Source organism: Temnothorax nylanderi, unplaced genomic scaffold, assembly GCF_030848795.1.
Source record: "Temnothorax nylanderi isolate EJ_2023f unplaced genomic scaffold, tnyl_v1.0 TNYL_tig0021_pilon, whole genome shotgun sequence".
NCBI lineage: Eukaryota > Metazoa > Arthropoda > Insecta > Hymenoptera > Formicidae > Temnothorax > Temnothorax nylanderi.
In genome coordinates this window covers 8337-22816 of record NW_027249083.1, presented here as the reverse complement: position 1 = coordinate 22816, position 14480 = coordinate 8337, and the positions used below count along the sequence as shown (strand labels likewise).

The window sequence follows — 14480 nt, the reverse complement described above, 5'->3', positions numbered from 1 at the left end:
CTTAGCGACTTATGCAATTTATCAAGTGAGGAAGCGTTCATTTATTCACTTATCCGCTTTATCCGACATTTTTCGACCGCCACGAAGAGCGATATCACGTCGCGCGGATAGTCGCGTCGAGTCCTTGCCATGATATGCGTACATACGCGCGAATGCGAGTCTCACATGTTACGTATATGCGTGCATACGTGTGTTCATGCGTTCGTGAGAGAGCGAGCGAGTGAGTGAGTGAGTGAGCGCTTATGCACGCCAGGTGTGGTCCACCGGCTCGACTGCATTATGTTTATGTTGTTTACGACGTAAGGCGACCTCCGCAAATATGTGGCCGGATCTCGACGGCGGTCGAAGCGGCGAGATGCGTGGGTGTGGTTTCGCACATGGAGCTTCCATCGCGGCGGCGATTTTTCCGCGGGGATGACTTTACTGTCCGCGGACGCGTGCATCTTGTTGGAATTCTAAATGGTCATCCCGTCGGGACGTAACACCGAGCGTCCGCGAAGGATCGGTGAAAGGAGTGAAGGAGGAGGCGGCTCGACGATCCCCTTCGCGCAGACTTGAGAAATATCGCCGATACCAACAAACGACCGTGATCTTGTACGCGGCGATGATAAATAGCGATTAATTTGACCTTGATAAGAGGATGATAAGAATGGGAACTCGACTCGAGGACAGCGCGTTTCGAGAGATCTGACCAACAGGATACCTATTCCTTTTGAAGTAAAATTTTAATTCTTTTATTAACAAAAGTAACGAGACATTATTTTCGCTAATTTTTTAGCTTTACTAAAAAGGAAAATTAAACTTTAGAAATTTAAATTAGAAATGCACGTAGATATTCTAAAAAATTCTTTTTTAAAAATAATTTTTATAATTGAGATGAAATAAATAAATATTAATGTTCGATCGCTATTGTACTTATTAAAAATTCTCATGATTAATTTCGAGCAAGTTGTAGAAGAATTCTAATTTGAGGATTAATAATAATTGAAGCATTTAATTTTCATGCTTGAAGTGAGAAATGAGATAGCACTGAACTGAAGAAAATTGGAAGTAATTAGTTCTGTTTCTGACGAGGAATATTGTCCCTTAATTTAAACAAAATACATTTATCTTCTTGAATTTACATTGAACGAAGAGAGGTAATTATATGCACAGGTAATTCCTTTCTGCATATTTCGAATCGAACTTCGCAGATATAATTACATTGCGTACCATTACAATAATTTCACAACCGCGAGACCATGAATTTCTATATATTGTTACAGATGAAAAAAAAAACAAGAGAAAAAGGAAGGACTGGAGAAAAAGAAGAGCCGCCGGTCGGTGCGTTACTTTGAAGTCACGCTGAATCGCGAAGGGTTAAGGAAATAAGAGGTGCCTTGACCTACGGTACGCAGCAGCACGGAGGAGAGCAGCGCGAGCGAGCGCGAGTAATCGAGTGTTTCTGCCGACCGTGTTCACGGTCCGACCATTATTGTCTCCCGTCCTCTCCGCCCTCTCGATGGACGATCTCTCTCTCTCTCCCTCCCTCCCTCCCTTTATCTTCTCCCGCCGTTTTTCTTTTTCCTCGTCGCCCTCTTCGTCTTCCCAGTCCTCGGGTTGCTCGTGTCGACACGCGGGAGCCTATTCCCTGATTATCCACGCTTTCACGGACTATCCTCGCCTACGGACACCAACACCTCGCGGTACGTGATGCCGCGGTTGCCGCCTGTTGGCTGCTGCTGCTGTCGCTGGTAGCGGTAAATAGAGGGCAAATCCTAGCGGAGACGAGATATCTCGCGAAGATCCGCGCCCACGGCCGCAGGTCTCTCGTCGCGATCGCGGCGCGGACGATGACCGGAAGCGGAGAAGAACCATGGCACCTGAAAGGTCACGGCCCGCCGTTACCTCGCCCGCGCCTTGCTTGGACTCGCCTCGGAAAGGCGTGTCCCGTCGGATTAGCCTGTCCCTGCGAAACGGTGCCCGGACGGTGGGAGGAATGAGGAAGCGGGAATGCTTAGATATATTGACAAACAAACGCGTCGCGTCCCGTGAGAATTCTGCACGGAACCACATGCTCGAGAGAAAGAGAGGCCGCATCCGGGTTGGGACGCGGCGAGATTCCCCGCGACTGAATCTCGGCGTCGATCGCTCCCTTTAGAAGCAAGAGTAAGGAATCTTGCCGGACGCCGATATTAAAAGTCGACTGTAAATTGCGCGATGTCGACGCGCACGTGCGCTTGGGCGTGAATTAAGTGCCGTCGCGCGGTCCCCGTTGCTGTTTGAAATTCAAAATAATACGCGCAGGTAACTGACCATCGTATTATGGAAGTTGTATTTCCCCGCTTATCGTAACGTTCTCCTATTTATATCGCGTTTGCGCGCCGGGCATAACGAAAAAATCGCACGAGTACCAGTCCATTGCGATCCGAGATCGAACGCGATATTCCGCGAATACTATACCCGCCCACGTTTTCTTACATTCCGATTTTTCATCGTGATACGGCCGATGACCAGAAAAATGAGATATCTTCCACTCGACGCTCAGAATCGAGTTACTCGATCGCGAGAGATATGAATCTCATTAACGAAACGATTTCAGCCTTAGGAAAGAATAAACCAGAAAACAGCGAAGAATAAAGAATAAACCAGAAAACAGAAGAACGCGTTTCTTTTTTTAATCTTGAAATTATCAAGTGTTTTTCTGGAATTCTAGAAATGGCTTTTGCTCTGTTTTCACGCTATAAAATCTTTTATCTTTACACTGAGAAAAAAATGTTCTGGATTTTAGTAAATATTAGTTTGCATACAACTGTGACTCTATTTACTAAAATGAAGAAAATTTTCCTTTTTATTGGTATATGTATATTCACTAGGAAAAAAATATACTAATAAAAAGGATAATTTTCTTTATTTTAATAAATAGAGTCACAGTTGTATGCAAACTAATATTTACTAAAATTCAAAACATTTTTTTCTCAGTGTACGTGACTTTTAATAACTGTTTTGTTGTCAAAGTAAAATATTTATTACATTACAAATTGATATCTTCATGAAAAAACGTACCTCCCGTGAAATTACTGTGCTGTTAAATAAATATTAAAGGATGAAATTTAAACCAATACCTTTAGTTAAATAGCATTTTGTTATTCCCAACTACCATTTGTGTCGAAATTTATTATTTTAACACAAAACAGTTGTTTTAATTCCATCGGTTAGTTAAATTGGTAGTTGAATTAACATTGTTTTAGTTAAATTAACGACATATTGAACAGGAGCTAGCAATGGCGATCTATAGGAATGATTAAAAACAACTCAAAATGAAATAATTTGATATTACGAATTTAACAGCGTGAGATTACACAAAGATTTCATGTAGCATACATTATATATGTCTGGCAATCTAAAAATGAATTAATAGACTTAAAATTGATTATTCGCATTGAAATATAGGGATATCGAAGCAAAAAACATGGATAGCGCAATGATGAGGCATAATCGCCTCTAATTAATTGTAATCCGCGTTAATATCACGTAACGCATTACGAGATTCCGCTTGCATTACGTGACCGCTTGCATTTGAAAGTCCATGCTCCCATGCTGCTCTTGGGGAAACAGAATATATGCAAATACTCGATCGCGGTGTCGGGTTTACACATCGCGACAGTGGACAGGTTGATCCCCCGCGCCAACCCTTTATGTCATTATAATACTCGCCTCGAGGCGCGCGCGCGGGTCCGGGTCATCGAAATCGCCGAGCACCGCGCCAAGGACGAGGGTCGGTACGCGATTTCATTGTGCCCAGAGGAGGGATTCCTGGACGTCTGCGGTCTGCGGCCGTGGAAAAAAAAGGGGGGTAAAAAGGCCGCGGCAGGCGAACAATTTCGCCGAACACGAGGCGCGTCGCGGCCCTGATCAAGGCCAATCGGAGTTACTCGCGATTGAAAAATCGTCGACATACTGCCGGCGCGATCGTCAGGCACGATCTCGCTTCTAATCACGCGCGTAAATCGTAGCTCTGCGGAGAGGAAGAAGCGAAACCGCACGGTCACGTTTCAGAGGGAAATTATTGGCAAGGAAGGACCTGAGATTTGTGCGATCTTGATTTGCATTTTCGTAATAAAACTGGAATTTAAATACAGGTGGATTATCTTTTTGTCTGTCCTCAATCGTATATAGGTCCGACAATACGAGAGCCTAAGGATCTAAGGACCTGATGCATTTCGTGTATTATAATTAAATGTCCGACGAAGCGTTTCGTGCGTCGCTTTAATTTCATTGTATTAATTATACATTTAAACACAATTATTACACACAATTTATTGTGACCATAATGGAGAGTAATGTGCAGGCGTCAGGAGGGCACTACATAACGAGTACGAAACCTTTAACAACGTACGAACTTGTTGCTGGTATAATATAAATACGCGATTTCTTAAATATACGATGCTCCGCGCTGGAAGAAGCAATAAGAGGAGCAACAAGTCAGGCTCTAGCCTCCTCCCTCGGCGCACCATCAAGAAAATTAAAGGCATGTTACTTGATCCTGTTCGCAAACTTATGACATGTATGAGTTTCGATTCAGTATGCGCTTTATTAAACCGCGCGCATTAAACCTACGGAACAAGCTTCATCTCAAAAGCAAATACGAGCGCGCGCGCGCGCGCGCGTATTTATAAAACGAGGCAGAAACGAGGGGCAGCGCAACCGAGAGCGGACCCTGATGGCCTTGATGTCGGCCAATCGTCGAAGCAATTATAATGATGACATTACACTAATAATGAGAACGCGAATCCCCTCTCTCGTAAACTAATGAAACCGCTTTTCAAACGATCTTCCAGTAGAAGAAAGAAAGTTTTCTGAGGGAAACATCTTCCAGGGCAGTTCGAAGAATTCGAAAGACATCCGCAGTTTCCTGAAACCACTTTTCTCTCGGACCTTTACATATTTCTTTGAATTATCACAAAGGTAAAGAATCCGTTGTAACCGGAACAAGGCTCTCGCGCAGGAATCTCATTAATGTGCGTCACAAACGTTGCAGATTGAGCGATCCAAGGTCGAGTATAGCCTCCGGTGCGCGAGAAGCCAGAACCCCCCCGGGTTCGAATGGGTTGCAACCGAAGAAATTTCTTCATATCTACACGATTGGGATCGTTGAACGACCTCGAGTAAGCCGAACCAGTTCCGCCTCCCTGGCGTTCTCGCTTCATTCAATTCCCGCCTCATTCTAACGACGCCTCATTATTGTAGGTATCGCGTAAAAGTCTCCGCCACCACGCGTCATAAGGATATAATTACATTTTACCGAAGATTTGTTGCAAATGATTGAACGTACGCTTCTCCTCATCGTAAGATCGCGGCAATTAATCTCGAATCAAGTGGACGGGCTGTGGGGCTTTCTTTTAGAAATTATAACAAGCAGAGAAGAATGTACAAATCGAAATATAAATTAAGATATAAAAATGCGATAATAAAGATTAAACGTTGATTTTATAAATCGATTAAATTCGCTCGTTAATTTGTTTATTTTTCTACAATGGCACCTTGAGAAAGAGAACGAAACTCCTCCATCGTTCATTTTCGCGGGGGAAGAGCAAGCGTCGAATCCGGTACGCCCGGCTTTTCTCACCTTTACGACGCGCGCGAACGATATCACCATGCCAAAGACGGCCACGATGGGCTCGCAGGGATCTCGACTGATGAGATCCCGTCTCGGGGAACGGATCCGCCTTGTCCTTCGACGATTCCTCGGGTTCCTGGTTCGAAGACATCCCGCGCGGCTCGCGTCGCGTATATAAGTCAAAACCAGATCGCGAGCAAGGTGCACAGCCCGGGCAGTCCTTCAGCCAGCAAGGAGGTCGACGGAGACACACCCGAGCAAGATGCAGGCACTGGTAAGCGCAACCTGTCCAGTCTTTCTTTAGTTTTTTTTTTAAGCTTTTTTATGCCCTTTACGAATTTTCTTACTTCGAGGAACTTTGATTTCTTCAATATTGTCTTTTTTTATTCCCAAAAGTAGAACATCTCGATATTTTGCATCAGGCTAGAACAGAATTAGCTCGTGATAAGTTATACATTTTGCTTAACACTAGAACTACCAAAGCAGTCAAAATGCACCATTATAAATTTGAGTAATCTTTTTAAATTATAATAGTGCATTTTCTGAGATTTTCTGTAGTTCTCGTTACAATATGTAAATGATTAAATTGATCAGTTTACTTTTTCTATTATCCGTTTTTTTTTTCAAAGATATATAGGATATAATATCTGATATATATAATATCTAATGTGGCGATCGTGGAGCAGAGAGATGTCTCTATAGAAGCTGTTTCCGAATTGACGTTAAACTGTAGATCTCATATATCTAATGCACAGATATATAGAGGGGTCACGATGTTCGAAATCGAGCAATATGACTGAAGAAGAGGGAAATATGTCAAATGTAACTCAAATGTACATTACATTATTACCAAATAAAACTGTATACTCTCCTGATATATTGTATATATGAACGTACAGTTTTATTTGGTAATAATGTACTGTACATTTGAGTTACATTTAATATGGTATTTTTAATTTAAAAAGGCTTCAATTTTAACAATTTACACGTTTATCAGCATTTATTTTATTTTTACATAACTTTAAAACTGTATTTTGCGTTTGGAGCCAGTTTTAGTGTGCACCACCCTATATACATATATATAGTATGCTTACATAGTAGAATAGAAATTAATCGTCGGTTCTAATGTTAAACAAATTGTATGGTTTGGCAAGAAATCAATTCTTTATTAAATAGCATTTGTTAAGTTATTTTTAAACTGCTACTGGTTTCATATCTATATCTATGAATAAATGAAAAATTGCAGAATACAATTTTTTTTAGATAAATTTCTGGCTTATTGTGCGTGATGCTAAAAGCGAAGTCTCGAAGTCTTTATTACAAACGACATCGCGTTAAACAGCGGCTGTTCGGGGAGCGAAACGTCCGCGGGAATGATATACGAGCGTTATAATTTATTTGCAGGGGTTGCTCTTGCGCGAGGCCTGCCGGCCTACTCGCTTTTTGTCGAGATATAAAAGCGTTGAAAAATATACGCGTGTAAAGTCCGCGGTACGAGAGCGCGACCACCGCGCGCGTTTTACGGCGGCCACGCCAAATGGCACTCTTATCCAACACCAATATGGGAGTAGAACCCCCCCCCCGCTGTTTTTGCAACGCGAGCTTCTTCTGGCCGGCCTTGCGGGGTACAACGTTACAACTGTTTCGCAAACTTTTTGCTCCAACATTTATAGGCGGCTTAAATTGCCAGACACTTCGCAGACACGCTGCAACAGTTTCGAAGAATCCGCTTCTAGAGTCGCTCGTTTTAACGAACATGGAAATCTCAAGTTTCAAGCGTGTAAATTAATACAATCTGAAATGTTTCGTTAATCCGCACGAGATTCTTTCGCGATACATCATTTTGTTTGGCAATTATGTGCAACTACTTATTTAACGATATTTATTTAACTCTACGTGTTACCTCTTTGTACAGACATTCAGCTACTGCATTCAATTATTTTAATTAAACTTGTTCTTCGAAATACTTTTATTCATCGGTTCGTGATTTGTCTTTCATTTGTCGAATAAAGCATTCCAGCTTTGCGGATCAAATTCACAGATGAATTCACAAATAAGTTCTCGCGCTTGATCGCACCCGCTGATAAGATGCGCTCGCATCGACGCGGAGCAGTTTAAAAGGAAAATACAGATCGGAGTCGTCGATTCTTTTCTTCTTCTTGCGGCTCGACGCGTAAAGGGTCTACCGCGCTCTATCACTTTCCTTCTTACTCCACCGAACGGGCGGCTCGTCGTCTTCAGACCATATTGGACCGCAAGGAGAGGCTGGGGTCTCCCGAGAGGCTCATGCAAGTATAAACTCACCCCGTCCCACACTCGCTTGCCTGCCTGCGGAGGTGCTCCCCCACGCTACCGATACCGATGCGGGCGCAAAAATTCGTCGGACATTTCGTCGCCGCGGCGCGGCGGTGAACTCGAGAAGTCCTCTCTTTCTCGTCCTCCCGAGAACGAAATTCCCGACGCGGTAATTCTCGCGATATTCTACGGGAACGTATGTCCCGAGAAGCCAGCTAGTTGCGCGCAGCGCGAGTAAATCCACCGACTCGACGACTGCATGCGAAATGAGCGTTCCGAGGGCGAGTGCACTCACGATTTGCATTTGTTACCGGATAAAAGCGCGCTCGACCGAATTTTCTGCGGTACGTACGCGCGTATAATGCATCGTATTTGCGTATTTGCTGTATCTATCCCCCCGGCGGATCCGCGATATCGAGTAACGGGATATATCGTTCACGGAACTGCGCCGATGTCGTTCTTTAATCCCAGGAGTCCCAGGACGATCGTAGGGATGTTGGAGTTCTATCGGCGAACGGCGGGCGAAACAAGCACGTCGATAGAACACGTACAATCGCTTTGCAATTTTAGCCCGGCATAATCCCGCGCGGCGAGATAGAGAATAAAGACTGCACTCTCTCGCACCGGATCGTAAGAAAATCTCGATCGAGGAGGGGGACGGTTTCGAAAAATGGCTTATGCGTTGCGAGAATCGTCTCGGGCGCTCGACCGCTTCTGTATTATTCCCTGTAGGTGAGAGAGACTCGTTTTAAACCCCGCAGATTCCAGTTTTCGCGATTCTCGGCGCGGCGGCGGCGGCGGCGGCGGCGGGCGCGCAGCTGACCCTGCTGCCCTACGCCTATCTGGCGGATCCGCTTCCGGTGTACCATCAGTCGCAGGACACGCGCGCCGGGGTGCACGCGTACAGCTACGCCGGCGGCCCGTCCGCCAAGGAGGAAGTCCGGGGTCTCGACGGGGTCACGCGCGGCTCCTACAGCTACGTCGACGCGCACGGTATCCTGCAATCCGTCTTTTACGTCGCGGACGAGGGCGGCTTCCGCGTCGCGGCGACGAATCTGCCTACGGACGACAATTTGCCGCTCGAGCCCGGCGAGCTCCTAACAGCCAGGTACGCCTACTCGCAGAAACACGCGAGGGCCGCAGGAGGGGAGGAGGTGCACCTGGCGAGCGGGGCGAGCCGCAGGAAGCGCAGCCTAGAGGCATCGGCCGACGATCAAGATCGTCATCAGACAGAAAATCCGAGTTCCCAGGGAGATCAGGCCGATCAGAGCTCGGCGGCGATCGCCTCGCCGAAGAGTTCCCACGAGCTTCCAACGCCGGACGAGGAAAAATCCAAAGGTCGGGCCAATCGTGCCGTCGTAGAGGCCGTCGTCGCGCCTGTATACGGCCTGTTGGACTCGGTTCTGATCCCGAGATTGACCGGCGCGGCGACTTCTCAACAGAGCCGCGTCGATGTTCACAATAACGTTCGTTTGAAGGCCGCTCAACTCGTCAAGACCGCCGGAGTCCTGTCGGAACCTGTCTACGAGACGACGGTGATCCTTCCCAGCCAGGTGCCCTTGGCCACCTCGCAGCAGAGTCGCGTCCAGGTGCACAACAATCTTCGCGTCCAAGTGCCGGAAGAGCCAGTCGTCAACGCAGAAACGATCGGAATCGAACCAGGGCAGGTGGTGATAACGACCGCCATCGAGCCGCTCATCTCCGCTTTTCCTGATTACAACGAAAATCGTATCCAACTTCACAACATTCTCGGATTGGAAGGCCCAAATCGCAAAGACACCGTGAAGATCGACAGGCCGCTGCCGATCGCCGGGACGCCGATCGTCACCAAGAAAGCGATTCCAGTCGTCACCAAAGACGTACCTCCGGTCATCACCAAGGAGGCACTTCCAGTCGTCGTCAACGAAGCGGTTCCGGTTGTCATCAAAGACGTACCTCCAGTCGTCATCAAGGAGGCACTTCCGGTCGCCGCTAACGAAGCGGTTCCGGTTGTCACCAAAGACGTATCTCCAGTCGTCATCAAGGAGGCACTTCCGGTCGTCGCTAACGAACCGGTTCCGGTTGTCACCAAAGACGTACCTCCAGTCGTCATCAAGGAGGCACTTCCGGTCGTCACTGCCATCTCCAGTCAGAGCAGGACCCAGATCCATCGCAATACCAAACTCGAAGCAGCCATACCGATAGTGAGCGAACCGACCGTGTACTTGGCAACTTCCTACGTTCGACCGATCTCTACCTGGCCGATCTTAGCACCCGTCGCTCAGTCCTCTCAATACCGCCGTCAGATACACTCAAACGAGAAGCTCGAACTGGCAATATAAGGATTTGGTCGTTTCGCTCGCTGATATCGCGAAAATTTTCTTCACGCGTTTATATTTATTCTCATTGGTAATTTTTGATAAATCTTTGCACAACATTCTATTTGAGTGATATCTTGATAAACAATATCATTTCTTTAGTTTGACTCTTTGCGAGATAGATTAAATACTTTATAAATATTTCTGTAAACAATTAATCTTTATAATTTGTAAGTTATTTTTCTATCTCTTGGCAAAAGCAGTCGTTAAAATTAATGTAATTATATTTTATCGCAAATTGTAAGAAAATATCTAGGCTTTAAAAAGTCAAAATAAAACGCGCGCAGATAAGTCATTTGCATCGTGCTCAAATAAGAATAAAGCATTATATCTTCAGCGAGAGTTCCACGAACGACTGATTGATGACAAGCTCGCTCGCGGTAGCTCGCACCATGGACATCATTATTATTAATCCTCGCTTGCGTTCATTTATCCTGTAACGATCATCTTACAAACTTGTATTAAATTATTGTACGATTATACGATTCTCGCATTCATTAAAAACATATTGTCAATCTTGTGTGCAGATTACCTTTCTGTTTGCGTGTATACATTATCACCTTTCTCATACGCAGATATTAATGTTAAACTTATTACATATTAATCTCTCTCGCTCGAACACGCGGCATAATGTCCGATAATGTCAATCCGGGCAAGAATTTAACCCTTAAATGCCACACCTCTCAAGAATCTCGTAAATGACACATGGGGTCTAAAAGACCCCAGCATAAAAAATGTCTCCTTACTTATTGATTTTTTGATATTTAGTTATGAAAATTATTTTCAATGTTGTTCAAGGCTTAGAAAAGAGAATAAAATGCTTATATTGTTAAAATTTCAATTTCAACATAGTATAAAAAATTAAGATCGCCAACAGTTAAAATATTGGCTCCAAAATCAAGAAAATAAAAAATAATAAATAAATAAATATGAGCTCCATTTTTGGCGGGAACATTTGAAAATATATCATTCTAAAGGGTCTGGGGTCCGCTGGACCCCGGGTGGCATTTAAGGGTTAAATTGATCTGTTCTGCGAGAGTGTGGCGAGCGGATCTCCGGTCTCGAAGGTCGGAAGGAATAACCGGCCGCGTATTTATTGCAAATTGCGAAGAAATCGCGCCGTTTAATTAGCCACTTCGAGCCCAATTCGTTTCCTTCGAACATACGCGAAATTTACATCGCGATCCCGGGAGGTGTTGGTATTCTTTTACGACCGATCATTTGTCGTCGTCACTCTACGCCCGATATGGAACTGAAATCGCGGCCTTGACTTCGGATTCTTACACCGTCGCGCGAATATATATTGCGGCGTTAAAACTTTCATGCGCGGATATCGCGTGTCCGTCGAGTAACGACGAGATTAACGGGGGGGATTCGCGAATATGCGCGAGCGAATCCAACGCGTGTGCGCACTTACCCCCGTTCTTATGACGGAGATTTTTCCGAGTCGCGCATTCGCATGCCGGGGCAGAGGCATCTCACAGGATTATTTTCCGCAGATGGTACTGAGCGCTCCGTACGTTGGATCGAGTTTTACGAGCGAAATGTAAGAACAAGGAGAACGTTTTATGGAGACGTGAATATCGATTCATTCCTACTTGCTTCTCAGATTTTTAAATATATATATATATTGTACATATCTCAAAGAATAAATATTAATATATCACAGAATGAATAAAGTAATTACGATGTAAATTCTTATTGCAAAGATACGAATTTCTATATCGTACGACGATTGCAGATTGATTTAAAAATCCGAGAAGCAGGTAGGCTGGAATGAATCGCAATACACGGACATTTGAACGATGTCGAAGAATAGAAATTTGTAACTTCGCAGTGTAGGAATTTCTACTATAATTACTTTATTCATCTTTCAATATATTGATGCAGATATTGATGCATATATATTGTAATGAATGGATATCTGGACACGACGCGACGCGCTCGTCCCTAAAATAAAGGAAGACGGAGGCATTCACGACATCGCATCGTAAATGTATGTACATGACCGTTCGTGAAACGACGGTCCGCGGATTAGGTCAACGAGCAGATAAACGAGCGTCCATGGTGAGAGGGTCGCGATTTAAGATCGGAATCTGATCGGGATGGGACACCCGCCAACGAAATCTGGCATAGGGTCGCGCTCTCGTTACAATTCGCGTTACGAACCCGTTTTCTCGTACGCGACTCACGTGGGTTATTTTCGCGGGTGTTGCATATACGCACGGCACATGCGCGAGTGCGTGAGTGCGTGGGCACGCATAACGGATGGCTCGCGAGAAGGCCGTTGAAACGCTTCGTAGATTATGCCGATCTCGCGTCGGACGCATTACGGGCGCGTAGTACCTAGTAATATTCCTTTATTGTCGAACCACGTTGCCGCCCTTCGTATTAGCCTTAATAAAACGCCGTATAAATTCTCGGGAGGTTCTTTTTTTCTCGCCAACGCGGGGATAACCCGGCGTGTATCTGCAGCGCGGCCGGGAGAGTGTGGTAAATGCGAAATAATAATGGTCGCCGTAAATCACGCGCGGTTCCAATATTTCTATCGAGACCGGAGAGCGCGAGGAGATAAATGTAGCTCAATACACGATGCAGAAATGGAATTGCCATAAACCCGCGGGTACTTTGTCCCTTAGGATATTATATTGTCCCGTCCTGGAGGAAACGAACCGATATCTGGATCAGAGTTTCAGAGCGGCTCTGGAGTATTATCTCGCAGGGATGACCGTAAAACAGACATATATTAGATTAAAGAAATATAGTTCACATTAAATCACATATCGGGACGTTACGGGATAAGCGAGCAGGATTTCGATTCTCTCGATGAAAATCCGGCTTTCCTATAAATGATCGTTCTAATCGGTTCCGTTCTTCGCATCAAAATTCGAGAGTCGCGTATTCATTTACTTTTAAATGTGCAATTTTTCGTAGCATTTTGAGCAGTATTTTTAAATAAATAATGACTGGTTACGGAATCCTAAAAAAAATATTTAAAACAATTTTTCTTTATTAATTTGAAGAGGGGGGAGCCTCCCATCTAGAAGACTCAGAAGGACCAGTAGAGGAGGCCCTTCACAGACGTGCAAGGCCGCGCGTTTTCAGTTCGAACATCATAAGAGATATTACACGGAGTATCGAAAAGTCGTTTTGCATGTATGCAAAGCTTAAGGGTTAAAACTCACGGCCGGGACGCGATATCGGGATCCATCTCCCGGGAAAATCGTCTTTCGTCGTCCGGCGCGGCGCGAGGCTCCGCGATCGCGATGGCGGAGGTCGCGGTGGAACGCACGAACGGACGAACGGACGAACGGACGAAGGTGGGAAGGCACGACGATTCACACTCGCGATAATAGAAACGTCCCAGCACGTAGCGTACGTAGGCACACATTCGCGCCGATAAAAGCCGCGCATACGTTACCTCGCGCCCGCGCGCGGATGGCCCGCACCCGATAAAGTGTCTCGGATAATGATTTCCGAGACGTTCGGCCCGCGCGTATACGTATATACAGGCCAGGTACCTCGATTGTTTCGCGTCACGCGAGATGTTTACGCCCGAGATTGCATTTCCGCGTGCGTTCACCCGAAATAGAGCCCGCGCGTAAACGTGCATCCCTCTCCTCTCTCGAGGTTCGAGGTGGCTGGACATAAGCGATTCGAGGAATTCCAATCAATGAGTAGATTGCCAGAAACGCTCTTAGAAGAAAACGTAGTTAATACTGATAGTATATAACATTAATTAGAACATTAATTAAAAGAAAGAAGTTCTTTGTAAGATAAACAAAACTTGTACACGGAGATACTTTTTTGTTATATGTTACATTAAATTCACTAAAAACGTGAGACAACTTGGCAACCAATGAAATATTATCGGTATAAATGATGGGAATTTTTGAAATATTTAAAATTTTACAACAAAGACATTTTACAAACAACGTAATAAAAAATACCAAACAGATTGGTAATTTTTGAAAAATTATTAAAATTTTTTACTAGAGGAAAGTCCCCTATTATGAGATACCGTATCTATTTTGCGTGATTGCCGAAAGTTTATGTGCATAATTAAAAACTGTAGGCGAGTACACGCACGATCGAATAATGAATTTTCCACTAAATAGGTTTTACTTTAAGGGCAATAAGTTCATGATGGAACCAGCAGATAGAACCTATTAGTTTAGTAGAAACCTCGCTATCGCATATTAGGAGCCTATCTCATAATAGGGGACTTT

At 44.8% G+C, this 14480-nt stretch overlaps 1 protein-coding gene across 1 annotated transcript; it reads left to right on the top strand.

The window, feature by feature from the left end:
* Nucleotides 1–5828: 5828 nt before the first annotated feature.
* LOC139769245 (uncharacterized) lies at nucleotides 5829–10771 on the top strand. Its single transcript, XM_071700118.1, has 2 exons — nucleotides 5829–5873; nucleotides 8656–10771. The coding sequence occupies exons 1-2, from the start codon at nucleotides 5862–5864 to the stop codon at nucleotides 10213–10215; spliced, it is 1572 nt and encodes a 523-aa protein (XP_071556219.1). The 5' UTR covers nucleotides 5829–5861; the 3' UTR covers nucleotides 10216–10771.
* The last annotated feature ends 3709 nt before the right edge of the window (nucleotides 10772–14480 follow it).